At 37.2% G+C, this 21,177-nt stretch overlaps 1 protein-coding gene across 2 annotated transcripts in view; it reads right to left on the bottom strand.

The window, feature by feature from the left end:
- Positions 1–5,449: 5,449 nt before the first annotated feature.
- Positions 5,450–21,177, bottom strand: part of LOC131520768 (GTPase IMAP family member 8-like) — a 32,197-nt gene continuing 16,469 nt past the window's right edge. Inside the window, exons 2-5 of one of the 2 annotated variants that reach the window (XM_058745235.1) lie at positions 13,176–13,847; positions 10,422–10,519; positions 8,968–9,723; positions 5,450–8,457 (exon numbers count right to left, since the gene is read on the bottom strand). In XM_058745235.1, coding sequence (XP_058601218.1) covers positions 7,523–8,457; positions 8,968–9,723; positions 10,422–10,519; positions 13,176–13,375 — 1,989 coding nt within the window. In that variant the 5' untranslated portion in view covers positions 13,376–13,847 and the 3' untranslated portion in view covers positions 5,450–7,522. The remainder of the gene's footprint in view (positions 8,458–8,967; positions 9,724–10,421; positions 10,520–13,175; positions 13,848–21,177) is intronic. The other variant, XM_058745236.1, reaches the window with a different exon arrangement.

Here is a 21,177-nt window from a genome sequence, read left to right as displayed (position 1 = left end):
TGAAACTGTTTTGTTGTAATTTAAAGTTAAAGAGTTATCCTGCAGCCACTGGGAAATACAGACCAGTTGCCTGGTTAACATTTCTGCAGCCATATTAGAAGTTTCTGCTGTTACATAAATAATTGTGTCATCTGCATACATTTGACAATCAACCTCCTTGCAACTTTCAGGTAAATCATTTATATACAAGCAGAAGAGCAACGGACCTAATATTGAACCTTGTGGTACACGTAGTTTGCATTTTTGAAGTGACACACCATTAATTTTAACACATTGCTGTCTACAATCCAGGTATGATTTGAACCAGTTTAGAGCTTGTTGAGAAAAGTTGAGTATGAGTACTGCATGATTTACAGTATCAAAAGCCTTTTTAAGGTCTAGAAATACTGCTCTCCCTACTTTTCCTTGATCCAAACTACTTTTTAGGTTATCTATAAAATGACATATAGCCATTTCTGTTGAGTGCTTTGGCCGAAATCCAAACTGCTTAGGCTTCAGCAGATTATTATTATTATTTATTTTTTCCAAATAATTCATTAATTGTTCAACCACTAACTTTTCTAAAACTATGGAAATTACTGGCACAATTGAGATGGGTCTATAATTACACACATCATCAGTCTCCCCAGACTTAAAAACAGGGGTCACCACAGCTGTTCTAAAATTGTGTGGAAACTCACCAGTTTTAATAGATAAATTTACCAAATGAGCTATTGGGCTTACCAACGTTTCATTAATGTTTTTTAATAAAAGAAGCATCTAAACCAAATATATCTTTAGCTTTTGAACTGTTTAGTTGATTAATAATTTTACCAATTTTATCTTTGTCAACCTGTGAAATATAAAAAGATGATGAATTTTTTACTACATCATATGTTAAACAAACAGAATTGAAAGTGGTTGCGAGTTCTTCTACTGATTTAACAAAAAAAGTATTAAATTAATTTGCAATTTCCAAAGCATCAGTGCTAACATTTCAATTTATATTCAGCTTTTATATGCCTTTACTTTGACTACATTTCTGATTGGTTAATTTATTCATATGTTTCCAAATTAGTGAGCAATTGCCCTGAGATTCAGCAAACAACTGCATGAAATAAGATGACTTTGCTTTTCGAAGTTCACTAACCACTTTATTTCTTAAGCCTTTAAAAATCAATATATCTGTTCTGTATTTGCAAGTGTGTCTATCACAAAATCACAGCACTCATTTAGATTATCAATTTTAAATATTCTCTCCCAATTTATATTATTCAACTCATTTTCAAACTGAAACATTTTCTATTTGGGAATTCCAATTTGTGAATTATTAACTCTAGATCCAAAAAACGGCTCTGAAATCGTTGTTTCGTTAATTTTCTGGCAATCAAGGTCAAGTTATGATCAGACAGACATGTTAACAAATTATAATTTTTTGTAACTCGCTCTGGTTTATTTGTAAAGATTAAATCTATCAGTGTTTTACTTATTTGAGTGATTCTTGTAGGGCTCATTATCATTTGATGCAATTTATATTTAGATGTCATATTTTTAAGTTGTTTTTTTTTTCTTACTATTATTCAACCAATTCATATTAAAATCTCCCAATAAAATTATTTCAGTGTGGCAATTAAACAATTTAAACAGTTCATCAAAATCATGGTAAAACTAATCATTATGAGAAGGAGGGTTATATAACACCATAATATTAAAATTCATTCTCGCTGATAACACTACATTTAAAATTAAACATTCTAACCAAAAAGTCTCCCGTTCAATCACAGAACATTTAAAAGTATCTCTAATATAAATCAGTACCCCACCTCTTTTACCAGACGATCTATCTTTCCTGCAACATGTATAACCAGGGACATCAATCATATTTGTAGGAATATTAGTGTTTAACCAAGTTTCACTCAGTGCTAAGAAGACCACATTTGATTCACTCAATAATTGTTGAACTACATCTTTTTTTTTGATAAAACACTACGTATATTAAGATGACCTCCAAAAGTACCTTTTGGCTTTGACTTTAAGTCCCAGATCACTTTTGCATGATTCACTGTTTGAAAGTATTGCAATTCTTTATGCTTACATACTGCATAACCAAAAGTTCCTTTACCAACATGTGGTTTTGATGACTTTCTAGCAAATTGTTCCACGTTAGGCAAATTATTTGTATGTGCTCGATCAATGTAGAGAGCAGAGTTTGGAGCTAGTTTTTGCAAGCCATTTCCTATGATTTCCAGTGAAGATACCAAGATCACTGTTCTCCACTTCTGCTGTTCCAACAATGACTGAGTTCTGATTAAACTCCATGAAGGAGCCACTATCCCGTGCGAGGCCTTTAGAAGGCCTCACCACCTCAACACCATGTGTGTCCACCAGTTCCCACTGCAGACATCCTTCAGACCGCATATCAACAGACAAACCCAAGTTGATGTTAGTTGAAGGGCCTGGGTTTATGGAATTAGATTTGTGCCAAATAAAATGAATGTAATTTTTAAAGAAACGTATGAAAATATCAAGTGAAACTGAATAAAATGTCTATGAAACTAAAAAATAAATAAATTACAGGCAAAATCTTTGACCTTGTTTTTAATACACTGCAGGTTTTGCAACTGTTTTCTCATCTTTCATTCGTTGATCTGTACTTACAAATGCACTACCAGAGTTTTCATTTACGCTTCTAAAGTTTTCGTTCGCCATTCTGGCACAAAGCTCTCGTGAGGGCGGGGTTAACAGCGGTGTGTTCTCATTGGCTACTGAGTTTTTGATTGACAGCTTCTTGACCTGGAAGTGAAGGCGTCAGTATCTTTGCGCCTGTGTGCATGTGAGCGTCTGTTAGTGGCTTCCTATTTCATTTTAATGATATAAAATGATATATAAAGATTTTTTATTATTATTTTATCAGTATTTTTCTGCTGCTACACTACATTGATGAGATGATTTCTTAGGAATAGCACAGATGAATGATATAATCATCATGATCATCAATCATCGTCGTTATCAGGACACTCACGGTAAGTTGTCTTGATTTAGTCCAATCGAGGACCTGGTTATCTACACACAGTTACAGTCTTCAATTAGATCATATTTGCTTCGATTAGTTCATATTTTCCCCCAGCACATAGAGTGTACAGTACTAAATTTACTGTATCTGATAATAACCAATGCTATTTTACAAGCCCGCTGTCAATCACTGCGCTGTCAACTTTAGCAAGGTAAGCCGTTTTACCATGCTTTTTCTGTTAATGAAAAAATAGTCACTTCAGATGAACATTTCGGGGGGAAAAACAAACAAACTTTGACAAATAATGCCTAAATATATATCCAAATGCAAAACCTAATACATGCAAATAATTATGACTGAAAACAGTTTCCAGCAACTAGGGTATACAGTCATGATTAGGCCTATACAGAGCCATCTAATGGTTACACAGCGGTATTACAGATGATTAATGGTATATAACTTTGAGGTATTTTTAATTTAATAATATTATATATTAAATAATTATATTGTGTATTTATTTGTTTTAAATATTTTAAGTTTGAAATGTGCCATGGGAGTTCAAAGCAGTTTGTATTGTTAGACTATAATACATGTCCTTTCTCTGTTTCCAGGGAGCGGAGCAACTTTTCCATAAACTTCTGATGCTGACCCAGAGGATGTAGTGATGGTACCAGAGATCCACTGCCCTCATCAGACAAGAATCTTATGGTGTTCAGACACGTCACCTTTGAATGACTGGGATCTTGATCTTCAGACACCTGATATTATGCAAATATTTTTACTTCTTTGGAGCTCTAGATAAAACAAACACTGTTCACAAGTACACAAATATATATATTTTTAATTTTACTCACCCTCATGCTGTCCCAAATGCATATTACTGTACTTTCTTTCTACTGAACAGGTAAACACAAGTTAAGAAGGAGGGTTATATAACACCATAATATTAAAATTCATTTTTAGGCAAATAATTAATCTCTGTGACTCCTAAAGATGCTTTAAAAACCACACACAGCGACCGTGACCGTAATCCATCTGACCTTAGTTTTTAAATCAGTATCTTTTGAAGTGAAACAACAGATAAGAAAAACATTAATAATATAAACTTTTGACTATTAATAATCGCTTCCACTCAACTGTCAAATGTGCATGGGTTACAGTTTACTTGTGTTATGTGGATTCTCAGAGATGGATTATTTCCTTAAAAATCTTTGTGTCAAGAAAGAAAGTTATATACATCTGGAATAGCATGAAGGTGAGTAAATGAAATAATTGTATTTTTTTGGCGTGGACTATCCCTGTAAAGACTGATATTGCACTCCAGTACATTACATACTCATTCACTGTTTTGTAACTTATACTGTAACAGGAACTGTTGAAAGGATCATTGCAGTTTTTAAAACATATGAATTTTAAACATTCTGTATGTTATGTTCTTGTGCATTTTGTGTGGTAATGTAAATTATAATAATACTGTGCATTATGTATACTATGCAGTTAGTGTTTTGTGGATTCTGGTCTTTCCGCTCACAACATAATTGCATCCAAGACTTTCACTTTGATACTTCTGTATATGCTATAGTGACAATAAAGAATGGCAATTTATTTGAATTAATTCATATTTTCATTTACATTCATTCAACTGGTTTATAAAAGTCACACTTGAAAGAGTTGATGATTGTTAAAAATGTATTTCCAATTTTAAATGTTAGATGATGTTAACTAAGTAAAATAACTAAACAAAATGATCATCATGATAAAAACAATTGGCAGCAAGAACATTCTTTGTGTGGAATATGTAATAAAATAAGCTTGGTTGCCTGGTTGGAGTGAGACTTTCTTGACGTCTGAATATCACAGGATAGTATTATATTTCAAATGTAACAGCTCAACCTAATTAGACCCTATAATGCAAAAGAATCAAGAGCAATAAACACATATAATAAGAGAATACTGAACATTATACAATATTTCCAGTATTACAGTACTTTAATAATTAAACCTCAATATGACCTTTTTCTCACGCATTTTCTCATGCTCCTAAAAGCTTATGTTGACAGAGTAGTAGCAACAGATAAATACAGATTGAATTCAAAAACAAAACTCCTAACTTTATATCATTAAAATGAAATAGGAAGCCGGTAACAGACGCTCACATGCACACAGGCGCAACGATACTGACGCCTTCACTTCCAGGTCAAGAAGCTGTCAATCAAAAACTCAGTAGCCAATGAGAACACACCGCTGTTAACCCCGCCCTCACGAGAGCTTTGTGCCAGAATGGCGAACTAAAACTTTAGAAGCGTAAATGAAATCTTCAGAATCGTAAACGAAAACTTTAGAAGCGTAAATGAAAACTCTGGTAGTGCATTTGTAAGTACAGATCAACGAACGAAAGATGAGAAAACAGTTGCAAAACCTGCAGTGTATTAAAAACGAGGTCAAAGATTTTGCCTGTAATTTATTTATTTTTTAGTTTCAAAGACATTTTATTCAGTTTCACTTGATATTTTCATACATTTCTTTAAAAATTACATTCATTTTATTTGGCACAAATCTAATTCCATATGGGTTTAGCTGTATATCACCACTTAGCAAGAGCAAAAAGAACAGAACTTTCAGAGCATGTCCTTTCCTTCTGCCTTTTATACGTTGTTTAACTTGGTTTGCAATGAAAATTTCTTGATCGCATTGCCAACAAGCTAAGTAGAAAACATGATATCCATGTCCACAAAAGTTCAGTGCTGATATACTAATCATAGGTGAAGTATGGGCAGGGATACTTGATGTTTCACCTTCAGTCAGGCTCAAGCAATGACCAAAAGGGAAACAAAGAAACCACATACAGAGTAGCCATATGAAGACATACCGTTTATTTCTGAAGTTGGTGTTTGGTTTTTCACTTTGGTCCTGATTTTGTTGATAGTATCTGTCCTTTATGTTGAAATGTAGTAGGTTATATGCATAATCCATAAGTAATTGGAGAAACTGCAAACAACTCAGCCATGTGCCAACATATCCTTTGTCTCCAAAACTGGTGTTTAGAGTTGAAATTCCTGTGTTAAGCATTCCATGATATGCTTAATCATGTGTAATCGTATACACATTGTTATGAGTAATTGTGGCTGGAATAATAATGTAGCTGTAAAAATAGTTGCCTGCTGAAACTGAAATATATTGTATAGTACATCTTCATGACTAGATACATGGTGAGTTTGTCTTTACTATACATGTTAGATGTGAGTCACTCATCCGGAAGTAATCCTGTCAGATCGTCCATCCTTTGAGTGAGTACAGGTCGGCCAATCTGGTTTCGTCCATTAACGTTAACCTTTTCAAATAACGTGGTCCCAGAAAATGAGTGGCCTTACATATGCATGTAAAATCGGAATTTCTCCAGTTATTGTTAAAAAAAAACAAGTTAACAGATTTCATAGCTAGCATTTGTGAAGCGGTCAGTGGAATCTTTCTGCCACCACCGAAGCTCCGCCCACAGAAAAAACTTCAATGTTTACTAACAGGAAAAGGGACTATACAGCAGCTATAGTAAATAACCTGAAACTAACAAAAAAGCACACCATAGCATTAGAAATTAGCCACTGAATGAGCTCAGTGAATCAGGCAACTAGATGGTGATTACACCGTCATCAATAATTAACCAAAACCACTTAATCACACTTATAATTCACTTATTCACTCATTAGTTTTCATTATTTCTGTCAGGTGGACTATATTAGTAAACTCATGTAGGGAATAGTGAATGAGGGTGTAGGGTGTGATTTGAAACACAGCCTCTGAGTGTTGACTCTGAACACTGTAAATTCACAGCACTGAATAAGGCTACTTTCTTGAAAACAGCAAATATTACCCAGAATGCAGAATGTTTTCTATGAAATTTTACTGTTTTAATGAAAAAGCAGTTTGTTACTGTCAGAATATGGCCATTTTTTACAGCAGTTGTTTACAGTGTAATGGTTTACTGCAAGAGATTTACAGTTTACAGAGAATGTGCAATAAAACAATAATAATAGTAATCCAGGAAATACCTGTAGAGTAACAGTGTTTTTTTTTATCAAACTTTTTCAAGAAAAAAAAAAAAAGATATTTTACTGTAATTTAACAGTTTTTGTTTGGTAGCTGCTTCTACCAGTCATTGAGTTTATTTTTATTGATTTTTATTTATTTATTATATTTAACCATTACTCCCTTTAATGGTAAACGTTTTGGCACGTTTTTTATTTTTATTTTTATTATTATTATTTTTTTTTTACAGTGTGGTCTACGTTGAGCCCTGTTCACTTGAGATGGATACAAATACATCTTTCAAATCCAAAATTTAGATGCCATTAGATGGCATTTCATTTCTGCTGAAGAAAGAAAGTTAGTCATAGTAAACGATAAGGACATTTTCATTGTTGGCTGAACTATACCTTTAAATTATTTATTTTGCTATGTATATTCTGTTTATGGAAAGACTAACTGTATATCCAATACTGTATACTGAAAGACTAGGATAAATATTGGAGGGGGTTAATTGCTAGTTTTGGTTAGGTTAACAGTCAGGGGTATAGAGTTTACACCCCTTCTGATTTCTTTAATTTTATCTGCAATAAGTTTTCCACTTGTTCCTCCCGAGATGACTGCTCCTCCTCCGATTAAAACTACAGGTAGTGCCACTCCTCCAGTAGCAGCAACTAATGCTGCACCTCCAGTAACTGCTGCTCCTGCACCTACTACAGCTCCAGCCACTAATGCTACATTTTTAACCTTCTTTTTCAGCCTGTTTTTTTCTTCCTGCCTTACATTTTCTTCATATGCTTCAATTATTTTCCTCTCTTCCTCTCTCTGCTTCCTCTCTTCTTCCCTGATTTTTCTCTGAGCATCCTTGTACATGTTACTGGTGTAATGCTGTCCTCTGTTCTCCATCACCATTTTGTCTATCTTCTCCAGCAGTTTATTAACTTGATCTCGATTTTTATCTCTGTTATTGAAAACATGATACCTGCCTTTACACTGTTCAATTAAGCTTTTAAATGCCTCATCTCTTGTCAGAAACTCCTCTATAGGTATATCTAACTGATCTCCTCTAGTGAACAGAATGATAGTGTAATGAGCAGCATCTTCTCCAAAGTTTCTCTGAATCCATTTCACTGTAATTTTCTGTTCATTTGTGAATCTCTCGTCCAGTCTGATGACAAGAAGAAATGCATGAGGACCAGGAAGAGACATCTCGACACACTTCACTAATTCATTCTTCAGTTGTTCTTCACTCATTGATGTATCACACAGTCCTGGAGTGTCAATCACTGAGACAATTTTACCATCTACCATCTGCTGATGTTGTTGGCATTTCACGGTCACAGATTGAGAAGACAATTGTTCTGTGAACATTTTTTGTCCCAGGATGGTGTTTCCTGATGCGCTCTTTCCAAACCCAGTTTTACCCACCAACACGATCCTGAGATCTGATATGATTAGAGAAGATAAAAATGGGATAAATAAAATTATATTACTTTGTTTAAGATAATGTAGTTTTTTATGTGCTATATAAAACTATATTATATTTTATAGATTATACACAACAATAACTTGCTGTACACATTATTTAAGTGTCGTTTTCAGGTGGAATATGGTACAATTTGTCAGAATATCTTGGTAATATTGTTCTAAAAAGTGTTCTCAAAGTAAAGATCTCAGATCAAAAGTTTAATGAAATATAAACAAAAACCTCAATTAATTTGTTGTTCACTGCTTATTTAAGTATGTACAGCCCATTTGGCATTGTCCCTTGACACTAATGTTTTTTTGTCCTGTGTTGTATTTTATGTGTTTGAGAATAACATTTGCATGGCATTTTTGAGTATTAAATTGTAACATGACATCATATAGAGCTGTATATTTTTTTTAAGAGTTTTGTGTCACTGTTTTTAAGAAATCGTTTAGGAAAAGTGTATATATTTATTAAATGTTCTTACCTGCTCCGATCAAGTTTTGTTCTATTGGTGTCAGTTTCTTGAGGCTGCCCATTGCAAATCTGTCCCACACTATATTTATTTGCTCTTGTTTCATCTCTTCCTCTCGCGCAGTTGCTTTGTTGCTATTTTTTCCCTCTTGTTTTTCCTTTTTTATTCTGATCTTGGTTAGAGGCTTTAAGTAAATATCATTATTGTAATACTGGTGATTATTCTGTTTGATGATTTCATCAATCTTTTCTAGAAGTTCTGTGGTATGAGATAATTTAATCTCATTTTTGCTGTTGATCACATGATAATTATTTCTGCAGTGACTGACCAACTCCTGAAATTTTGTATCATGTATAAAGAGCATCCATTTTATCCTTGACATTTGTTCTCTTCCAAAAAACAGCACTATTGTGAACTTCAAAGCTTGAGCTCCAAAGTTCTCCTGAATTTGCTCCACAATGTCCCTCTGCTCCTTTCTGAAGTTTTCTAGGTTGATGACGAGCAGGAACACTTGAGGACCAGGATGAGCAAGATACAGACTGTTCATCATCTGCTGCTTCATCTCTTCATCAGTCAGTTGAGTGTTGAAGAATCCTGGAGTGTCGATGATGGAGATGTTTCTGTCTTCTACTCTTCCTGTCTGTATCTCACTCTTTCTGGTTCTGCTCTCTTTAAATGCCTCTCCACCCAGTATTGCATTTCCCAATAAACTTTTTCCAGCTCCAGAGACTCCCAGTAGCACGATCCTCAGATCATCACCTGAATCACCTGTCAAACAGTTAATGCTATTAGATGGAGATATTGATGATTTATAAATGCTGATTCTAACATGTCTGATTTTCAACCCCAGTCATTTTATGCTATTTTGCCAGAGCAATTTGTTCACTCATGTGTTAAGATGTGACTTTTGACTTTATACACAGTAAAACTTTTCACTGTAAATTTACAGTAATTAACTGGCAGCAGCTTCACCAATAATTTTCACCTATATTTTTAGTTTGTTTGTTTTTCAAGTCAAGTCACCTTTATTTATATACAGAGGTGGACAAAGTACACAACTTCCTTACTTGAGTGAAAGTACAGATACTACTGGTCAAATACTACTCCACTACAAGTGAAAGTTGTAAAGACAGATTTTTACTTAAGTAAAAGTACGGAAGTACATGTTTTTAAAAGTACTTAAGTATCAAAAGTAAAAAGTAAATGCATTGTTTTATTGTCGCATTGTTGTATACTTACAATACCTTATACCACTAATGCAACCTACTGAATACACTGATTAGCTTGTATTATCTTTGGAATTAAGAGCTTTTATTGTCACGCGATAAAGAGACAGGATTCAGTAGCGGATGCAAAACAAACAGTTTATTGATTATCCCCAAAGACACACAAGCAGGGAGTCAATGATAATCCTCGCGGATGAGCAGAGAAGTCTCTGTAGCGCAGGGATGCAATGGCCAGCTCACCGAGGACGGAATCCCAGGAAAGGATTGTGAAGATGAACCCGAAAGCCAGACACTGGAGCCACGGAGTGAGCGGGAGCGCGAGGACAAACATCAAGGATCTGACAAAACAGACGAGGTTAGCACATCTGATATAGCCCCGCCAACGAGCCACACCTGGGAATGATTAGCCCTTGGCGGTAATCAGACACACCCACTCCCACACACACACACAGCACAGATGAGACCGTGATCCCATGAACCGTGACAGTACCCCTCCTCCTAAGAGCGCCTCCTGGCGCTCTCCGCAGACCTTACCTGTTGATTGTAATCATCAATAAGTGAGTGATCCAATATGTCCCTGGCAGGAACCCAACTTATCTCCACCAAATACTGGAATCCGCGTCCCCTCCGTCTCGAGTCCAGAATACGATTCACCGAATAGGTTTCCCATCTACGAGACGCGGCGGTGGGGGAACCGGAGTAGGCGGATTAAGTCGTGAATGAAAGACTGGTTTAATTTTGGAAACATGGAAGACGGTATGAATTCTCCGGTACACCGGAGGAAGTTTGAGGCGGACTGCCACTGGACTAAGAATCTTAGTGACAGAAAACGGGCCAATAAATTTAGGAGCAAGTTTATTACATATGGGGCGAAGCGGAATATTCTTTGTAGAACGCCACACTCTTTGACCTACGACGTAGACGGGAGGCCTTGACCAGTGGCGATCGGCCTTGGCCTTGGTGCACGCTCCCACCCGGAGAAGAATCTCACAGGCTCTTTTCCAGGTGCGGTGACACCTCTGGACGAAGGCGTGAGCAGAGGGGACAGCGACTTCAGACTCCAGGCTGGGAAAAATAGGTGGCTGGTAACCTAAGCTACATTCAAAAGGTGAGAGGCCCGTAGACGACACTGGTAATGAGTTATGAGCGTACTCAACCCACGAGAGTTGTTGACTCCAGGAAGTGGGATTCTGTGTGACTACACACTGCAACACCCTCTCAAGATCCTGGTTAGCCCGCTCAGTCTGACCGTTGGTCTGAGGGTGAAACCCCCGAAGACAGACTAACACTCGCCCCCAGCAAACGACAAAACTCTCTCCAAAATCTGGAGAACCGGTCCACTACAGTCAAAACAACCGTATTGCCCTGGGAGGGGGGGAGGGCAGTGACGAAATCGAGTGCTATGTGGGACCAGGGTCTCGAAGGGACCGACAGCGGTTGGAGTAGCCCCTCTGGTGGACGATTGGAAGTCTTACCCCGAGCACAGACTGAACAGGCCAAGACAAAATCCCGGACGTCGCGTGCCATGGAAGGCCAGCAGAACCGTTGTTTAACAAGAAAGCTAATGCGACCAATTCCTGGATGGCAAGCCACATTCGAGCAATGACCCCACCGGATCACGTCGGACCGTAATCTCTCCGGCACAAACAACCGGCTCGGAGGGCATGTAGGCGGAGGCGTTACCCCTTGTAAGGCTGTGTGAACCTTCGACTCGATCTCCCAAGTGATAGTAGAGACAACTAATCTCTCAGGTACTATGCACTCGGGAGAGCACAGGCGTTCGGGAAGGTCAAAAATGCGTGACAGCGGTAAAGGGTAAACTCGAAATGACCGAAAAATAATGCCCAGCGAGCCTGCCTGGAGTTAAGGCGTTTAGCGGATCTGATATACTCAAGGTTCTTATGATCGGTCCGGACAATAAAGGGAACCCCCGAACCCTCTAACCAATGACACCACTCCTCCAAAGCCAACTTAACGGCCAACAACTCTCTGTTACCAATGTCGTAGTTGCGTTCAGCGGGAGATAATCGATGAGAGAAAAATGCGCAGGGATGAACCCTGTTGTCCGAAGCAGCACGCTGAGATAACACCGCACCTACCCCCACCTCCGGTTCAGCAGCACTCGACCACCTGAACGTCACCCTGGTGGAGGTCAAGGCAGTAAGAGGAGCAGCTAGTTGACTGAAATTGCGAATAAAACGCCGGTAAAAATTGGCGAACCCCAGAAACCTCTGCAGGGCCTTACGGGAATCAGGGGTTGGCCAATCCACCACAGCCTTAACCTTCTCGGGATCCATGCGTGTTCCCTCGGACGAGATGATGTAACCCAAAAACGGAACCGACTGTGCATGAAACGCGCACTTCTCCGCCTTGACAAAAAGCCCATTCTCGAGCAGCCTTTGGAGCACTCGTCTGACATGCTGAACATGTTCCTGGAGAGAAGAAGAAAAAATCAATATGTCATCCAGGTAGACATATATGAACTGATCGACCATGTCTCTCAGCACGTCATTAACGAGTGCCTGGAAAACCGCGGAGGAGTTGGATAGCCCGAACGGCATAACAAGATATTCAAAATGCCCCCTGGGGGTATTAAAAGCGGTTTTCCATTCATCTCCCTCTCTTATGCGGACCAAATGATAAGCGTTGCGCAAGTCCAATTTAGTAAAAAGGGAGGCTCCCTGCAACCGCTCAAAAGCTGAAGATATCAACGGCAAAGGATAAGTATTCTTTACCGTGATGTTGTTCAAGCCTCGGTAGTCAATGCAAGGTCGCAAGGAGCCATCCTTCTTCCCACAAAAGAACCCCCAGCTGGAGAAGAAGAAGGGCGAATGAACCCGGCTGCCAGAGAATCAGAAATATATTTCTCCATGGCCCCCCTTTCTGGAACAGAAAGTGAGTATAACCTGCCCTTAGGCGGAGACGTACTTGGAACTAGGTCTATAGCACAGTCATAGGGACGGTGTGGAGGAAGAGAAGCAGCCCTGGACTTACTGAACACCTCCTTCAGGTCGTGGGACGTTTGACAGGTTCACCGCCTCATCCTGCAACAGAGAACAAGACAGAGCGGAACATGCAGACACAAGACAAGAAGCATAACATGACTCGCTCCATGCGTTCTCTCTCCTCCCGGGAAAGCCGAGCTCTCCCCAGCTGCATGGGTTCGCCTCCTGGCGGATGACTGATCGCATCATCGGAGTTAGTAGGAGAATATTCGAAAAACGCGACGTCTCGCAGGTGACGACCTCACTGACCACCTTGCTGAAGGCGAGAGTCCAGGCACAGTGCCAGATCTATGAGTCCGTCCAAATCAGGAGGTAACTCCAGCATGAATATTTCTCTTTGGATGCGATCAGCCAACCCATGCCGGAACATGTCCCACTGCGCCTCCTCGTTCCACTTACTCTCTGCTGCTAGAGTCCGAAATTCAATCGAATAACAGGAGACGGTCCTCTCTCCTTGCTGGAGGTCAGCTAATCGCTGAGCTGCCTCGCGGCCCGTCGCCGCACGATCAAAGACTTTTCTCATCTCCTCCCGGAGGGCGTGGAACGAGGAACAACAGGGATGTTGGTTCTCCCACACCGCTGTTCCCCACAACGCTGCTTCCCCTGTCAGCAAGGTCAACACCAAAGCCACCTTGGTCTCCTCCGTAGCAAACGTCAGAGGCTGGAGGGAAAAGAACATAGAGCATTTAGTTAGAAAGGCTCTGAAGAGATTTGGCTCGCCTTCGTACATCTCTGGCGGGGGTAGTCGGGGGTTCACACTGATGAGCGATGTCTGCTGGAATCAGGGGAACAGGCGGTGGGGGTGGCGCAGCAGGTGCTCTTAAAAATTGCAACTAAGGAGTATACTCAACGAGAGAGTCTTGGAGGTAGAGTCCATGTAGTGTTTACGAGATCGGACGCTGGGTGAACTGTGGCGTGTGCTTTTATGTTGGAGTTGATGACTGTGGTGATGAGGTGCAGGTGAGCATGATCAGAACTCGGGTGATGTGGATTCGTTGTGATTGGTGGAGGGAAGGGCCTGACCGATCCATGACAAATGAGTGTAATTGTGTGTAAATGCTTATTTGAAACAAAGGATAAAGGCGTACCGTGAATTTAAATAGTACATGAAGATTATTGTAGATGCCTGGGGTTTGTGATGTTTTTGTTTTTATGATGTATGTATGTTTTGTGAGGTTTTGAAGCTGCTTAAATTGCCCTGTAAAGGGACAAATAAAGATATTACTACTACTACTAAATTAGTGAACTTCACAACATGTGGCTAGTGTTAGGTATTGTTTGAATTTTATCCATTCCGATTCTGCTTATCGATTTTCAATTCTTATTGATTCCCAGTTTAGATTCCAAAATTTTCATTTAGCCTACTTTTTGATCATTTGTTTGCAAAAATAAAATAAAATAAAATAAATATATATATATATATATATATATATATATATATATATATATATATATATATATATATATGTATGTATGTGTATTTATGTGCAGTGTTTTGACAATAAAACAATGTTCAGATTTATATACTTCCCTGACCAGTTTTTAGCAGCAATTTACCAGTAGGCATAAATTTATATATATATATATAGTAAAGTGAGGGTAGAGTATTTGACAGATATATTAGCCTACCATTTGTATTGCCATAGTTTAACTACAAAAATCACACTATACTTAATATAATGAAACTATGTTAAATTTGAGGTTACTGAAGTTTTACTACAAATAGCATATGGTTGCTATAGTGAGATAATAGTAAATTTGTGGATATTGTGATTTTACTGCAAATACCATAGTTACGATTACTATAGTAAAAACATGGTTAATTTTCCAAAGGGCTTTAATGAGCTAACACATGCCTTTTTAGAGTGCTTTCAGCTGTGCAGTAGCACAGACGTTTACATTAGTTTAGCGGGGAAGGTCCTGAGGTTGCCAGATTTGCGTAAAAAAAAATCAGCCAAATGTCAATTCAAAGCTAGGCGGAAAACTGCAGGCTTAGAAATACTGTAACACATGGCAACACAGGAAGGTCCTGGCAGATCGCGGGCCGGATTTTCGCAGAAAAAAAGGGTTCAGTGAATCTGTAAAACTGTAAAAACTGCTACATATAACGACTTTCTACTTGGGGACCTTGATATAAATGTAGTTGAATAGAAAGTATGATATTTGTCTTTCAAATAATTTTCCAGAAAAAAATAATACTCAAGTAAAGTACAGATACTCGAGAAGTGTACTTATGTACAATACTCAAGTAAATTTACTTTGTTACTGTCCACCTCTGTTTATATAGCGCGTTTAACAATACAGACTGTGTCAAAGCAGCTTTACAGTATTAAGTAGGAAAATAGTGTGTCAATAATGTAAAATGACAAGATTAAACACTCAATTTTCATTTAAGGCAGTTCATCATTGAATTTCGTCCAGCTCAGTTCAGTTTAAATAGTATCTGTGCATGTAGACGATATCACTGGAAATTAAGTGTCCCCAAATAAGCAAGCCAGAGGCGACAGCGGCAAGGAACCAAAACCTCATCGGTGACAGAATGGAGAAAAAAAACCTTGGGAGACACCAGGCTCAGCTGTGGGGCCAGTTCTCCTTTGGACAGAAGAGCCAGCAGTTTGTGCAGAGGACTCATCTGTATTTTACTGTATTTAGAGTTACAGGGTATAAAAATTGTCCTGTAAATTAACAGTAAAATACTGGCAGCACATTTGCCTGTAGTTTACTGTACATTTTACAGTACTTTAACTACTTTACAGAACGTTGCTGTAATTCACTAAATTGCATTAACTGCCATGTATGTTTATAGACTAATGTTTATATTGTGTTAATAATGTGAGCACATTTGTACTCTTTATTAGACAATAAATCTCACAAGATCTCAGCAGAAGATGATGAAACAAACAGCATTACCATCTTCACTTATTACTGACCAGACTGACTTTATTTCTGTCAGAAGTCTAAAAAAAAAGTCTTATTGAGAATTACAAAAGTTTAGATATCGATGTTTTATTGAAAATAATAGCTTTGTTTGAAGACAACTTTATGGGGGCTGCTGTTTGCTTTAGTTGGTCTCTTGACTTTTAATGGGTTTTTTTTTTGTTTTTCTCTGGTTTTTTTCTGGCTGCTGTAACTCTTTGTTTATAAGACACATTTGTTATTGAAGAAAAGACTAGAGAAAATTAGATCAAGTGATCTTGATGACCTTTTGGTGATAATGCGACCATCATCAACCACAGTCTGATCTTTGATTATAATCATAATGTTAATTATTATACATTACATTACATTAATATACATTAATTATAATGTAGTGATGGGCAAATGAAGCCTCGTGAGGCATTTATGACTTTCCTCTGATTGTTTCGGGAAAAGCTTCAAAGCTTTGAGTGTTGAAATCAGTGCTTTCTGGTGGTTAATACAAATAAAGCAGCCAAAAGCCTGTGAAAGAAGTTCTGTCGGATGAAGCCCCCACCACACATTCCATAGATCCATTCATGTAACGTGCACAAATAAAAGCCTTACAGTATTTGTGTATGTTTAATTTCTGTCTCTGATAAATTAATTTACACATTAACTGTAGCATTAAAAGCCAGTAATAGAAGAATAGTGTACACATATGAATTGCATATGGCAAATATTTAATTTACCTGAAATAATTTGTATTCTTCATATTTGTATGACTGGGTATTTAAAAATGTAATGGAATAAGTTTCTCACATGATGAATGAGTTAATGGAATTAATAATTTCTTTATGTACAAACTGATTAAATCTTAAGCTTTTGGGTTTATTTTGCATCAAACAGAAGACAACTTTAAGAAAATAGTGTATAAATACTATCTAAATTAATTTGGTTTATATTTTTATACAATAAAAATAAAACGTACTTCAATTAAAAAGCATGGACAAAAAAAAACTATGCATTGTTTTCCCTCATAGCGTAAAAAAGCACCTGATGGAGTTTGAACTTCACATCGAACTGGCACAGACATGCCTGTTCAGCTAGAGTCGCCCTGAAGTCGTGCATCTTTGGAAGCGGAGCTGCGTGGAAAGTACCAAAAATGCCGTGCACACTACCACACAAAATGGGGCTGCGTGAACTTCCACAAACACTGTGATGATGTCATATTTGCCGCACACACCCAAACAAACTTGCGGACGCGTAGAGTATAAATCAGCCTTGAGGCTTCGTTTGTCATTGGTCATGTGATTTCTACATTAACAACACAAGCCTTGAATCAAAGCTTCATCTTTCACACCCCTTTATTCTCAAAACAAGCTCCATGGGGCCTGTTCCATAAAACGATTTTACCAAATAAGGCAGGCTTATTTCAGTTAGTCTGACTTATTTTGAACCAAATCAACTGAAAATAAATCAGACTAACAGAAATAAACCATGCTTATTTGGTAAACTTGTTTTATGAAACAGACCTCTCATGCCTTGGTTCAAATGTCACATCACTACCTTGATGTGTTAGTTATTGACCTACAAGTAAGCCTGTTTGCTTTATTTTTGTGTTTATTGAGATTGGTATTGAGTTATTTATAACTGTGTCACACACATGCCTGCAGCCGTTGTTTCTGTTAGTCTAGTTTAATGATGCTGTTCTATGAGTGATTGTTTCTTCTTTATTGAGATGTATATCACTGTTTTGATTTTCAATTATAAGTTTATGATTTGATTTTGATATTTTGAGCTGTTTATACCAAACTAGTGATCACGTTCTGATGTGCCACGATTATACCCAGATAGCAAGAGAGCAGGTGAAAACCATTGAATCAATGATAAAAATAGTTGATTTGTCAATGTTAATGGCATTGAATTAATATCACTTTTGCACCCGCAATTAAAGTTGAAAAATTGTAGAAATTTCAACAAACCACCATTATTGTGATCAGTGCTCACTTTATTTCTTGACTCTTGTTTTTAATCAAGTTAACTGTTTTTCAGTGCTTACAATAGTGTTTCAATATAAACACTTATGCATTAATAACGAAAGTGATGTTTTAAATTTAAGTTGGAGTATAGATTATTTTTTGTGATGGGTGTCAAGCCGTAATAAAGTTGAGAAGTAATACTAAAAAGTGTTGAAATTGAGTGTTTAGACTTTCATTTTATGTAAGTGTTCCATTTCATAAATGCAAAGATACTGTGGCAAAATATACAGAATGATTTAGACAACAACACTCATCATACCTCAACAATGGTCACAATCATCAAACTAATTCAGATAAACAGATCAACTGCAATGCATGATGAGAGTCATGAATGAGTTTTGCACTGTTGATACCCAACATGCATTTCAGCATAAAATTTTATTTCATTATTGTTACCATTGTTGAGCCTCATACGCTGAGTCTTGATGTCTAATTGATTAAGCAATTTAATGAGTTTTGTTTTTGTGTGTTTTCTGTGAATTCATAGAAGAATTATAGCTGTACCACTGCTTTAATTCCGCACTGTCATATCACATTATTCAAACATAAAAAAACAAAACACACTTGTGAACAATTATTTAAATAATCTCACAACGATTACAGACACCATCACCTGATCCCAATGGATCTTAGTTTTCATTGCCTCAACAAATGTATTTTAGCACATTGTTACGAGTGACAATGAAAACCTAACATTAAAGTACAAAGAGTCAAGAGCCCAACTAAAGCAAACACTGATCACAATAATGATGGTTTGTTGAAATTAAAAAAAAAAATTCAACATTAATTGCAGGTGCAAAAGTGTAATTCAATGCCATTAACATTGATAAATCAACTATTTTTTAACTTTGATTCAATGGTTGCTTGCTATCGGGGAATCCATATATGGAGGGATGGTTATCATGTTAGATGATCGATTATGCCTTATAATGTACAGTGTGATACTTTATTCTCCTTCTTTGGATTGTATATTTCACTGAGAAATGTTACAGATGAGGATTTAGTATGCTTTGACTGCCTTTATGTACCAATGAATGTTTACTATTCTATACCTATTTGTTGTTAGTTATGCACTATCCTTTATTGTATTTCTTGTGCCGTAAAGGTATTGCCTGTTGATATTCTCTGATCAATACATCCCCTAAACCACACCACCTGTCTCCTCATCCTTATATAATAATATAAGTAAAACAATCATAAAAAAACCAAACAAAAAAATCATTACAATAAAACCAGAAATTTTTAAATTAAAATGACTTAAAAATTGATTTAAAATTAAATTAGAACAATTAGAAATACAAATGATTATACATAAAATACAGTGCAGTCAGTTCGGATGTAGCACAGTGTTCATTCAACAGATGCACAGCTAAACAGTTTTGAGTCTGGATTTAAATGTGGCTAATCCGGGGAAATCATGGCCGAATGGATAGAGAGTCCAACTTGCAACCCAAAGATTGCGGGTTAGATTCTCAGGTCTGGCAGGGATTGTAGGTGGGGGGAGTGAATGTCCAGCGCTCTCTCCACCCTCAATACCACGACTGAGGTGAGACCCTTGAGCAAAGCACCAAACCCCCTAATGCTCCCTGGGGCAAGCGGATTCCCCTTGTTTTGTATGAACCCTTAGTATTTCTAACTGACTCAATCCTAATGATCTGAATGGTCTGTTAGGTTTATATTCAGTGAGCATACCTGCAATGTATTTAGGTCCTAGGCCATTGAGAGATTTATAAACTAGTAAAAGTACTTTAAAAATCAATCCTAAATATAATTGGAAGCCAGTGTAAGGACCTGAGGACTGGTGTGATATGCTCAGATTTTCTGGTTCTTGTCAGAATCCTGGCAGCAGTGTTCTGGATGAGCAGCAGCTGTCTAATGGTCTTCTTTGGAAGGCTGGTGGGGAGACAATAATCCACCCTGCTTGAGATAAAGGCATGAACAAGTTTCTCCAAGTCTTGATTGGAAATAAAACACCTAATTCTTGCAATGTTTTTGAGATGATAGTATGCCGATTTAGTTACTGCTTTGACATGACTACTAAAACTAAGTACTGTCTCCAGAATCACACCAAGATTCTTGACTTGATTTTTAGTTGTTAGACCCCTAGAGTCAAGGTATGCATTCGCCTTGAGAACTTCATCTTTGCTTCCAAATGAAATGACTTCAATTTTCTCCTTGTTTAAGTGAAGAAAGTTCTGGCACATCCAACTGTTAATTTTATCAATGCATTGGCAGAGGGAGTCAATGGGTCGGTAACACTTTACAATAACAGTACATGAATTATCATGTACTAATACCTTAATTAATAATTACTTGACTATGAACTAATGAAGAGTTAAGACATGTATTAATCAAGAACTAATGAAGAACTAACTTAACTACAACATGAGTCATATGAATTACCTCATGAATAACACCACCTTAATTACATGTTAGTTCCTGCATGTTAGTTAATGTATTAATTAACACTTTGGGGTAAACTAAATCAAACATGCTCTAGAAGAAAGATTCATGAAAATGGCACACTGCAAAATTGTTTATAAATTTTCCACCTGCAGCTATGTCAGAAACATCAGTGAATGACAGTGGATTTCTTGCAATATTTACGTTTAATCTAACTCATCCAACGCACAATGATGCATTCATAATTAAAAACAACTTCATCTCATCCTGTTTGGAGTGATTCCACTGCTGCCCTCCTACAATAACGTATTCATTAAGCAGATGCGATTTTCCAAATTAAAATCAGTGTTAGCATAGAGATGATGGTAATGTTATGGATTGGTTTACTGTCTTTATATCATAATAATGCACTGAAATCAGACGTTTGTCTTGAGTTCTTGCTCTTCTTTTGGGCCACTATTGCCCCTTCAAAATGTTAACCTTCCTCCTACCGTTCAGTTCCTTCTCCATCCAAATGCAGCCACATGACCTCTGCTCTTCCACTTTTTTACAAACCACCAAAAAACACCAAATATCTGATTTAGATGATCTGAATATGTATAAAACATGTGTAATTGATAACTTTTTAAAGATGTGCCCTCCAAGACAAGT

The sequence above is a fragment of the Onychostoma macrolepis genome, chromosome 15, assembly GCF_012432095.1.
Source record: "Onychostoma macrolepis isolate SWU-2019 chromosome 15, ASM1243209v1, whole genome shotgun sequence".
NCBI lineage: Eukaryota > Metazoa > Chordata > Actinopteri > Cypriniformes > Cyprinidae > Onychostoma > Onychostoma macrolepis.
The sequence above is the reverse complement of the archived record's forward strand: the minus strand, read 5'-3'. Positions and strand labels throughout refer to the sequence as shown.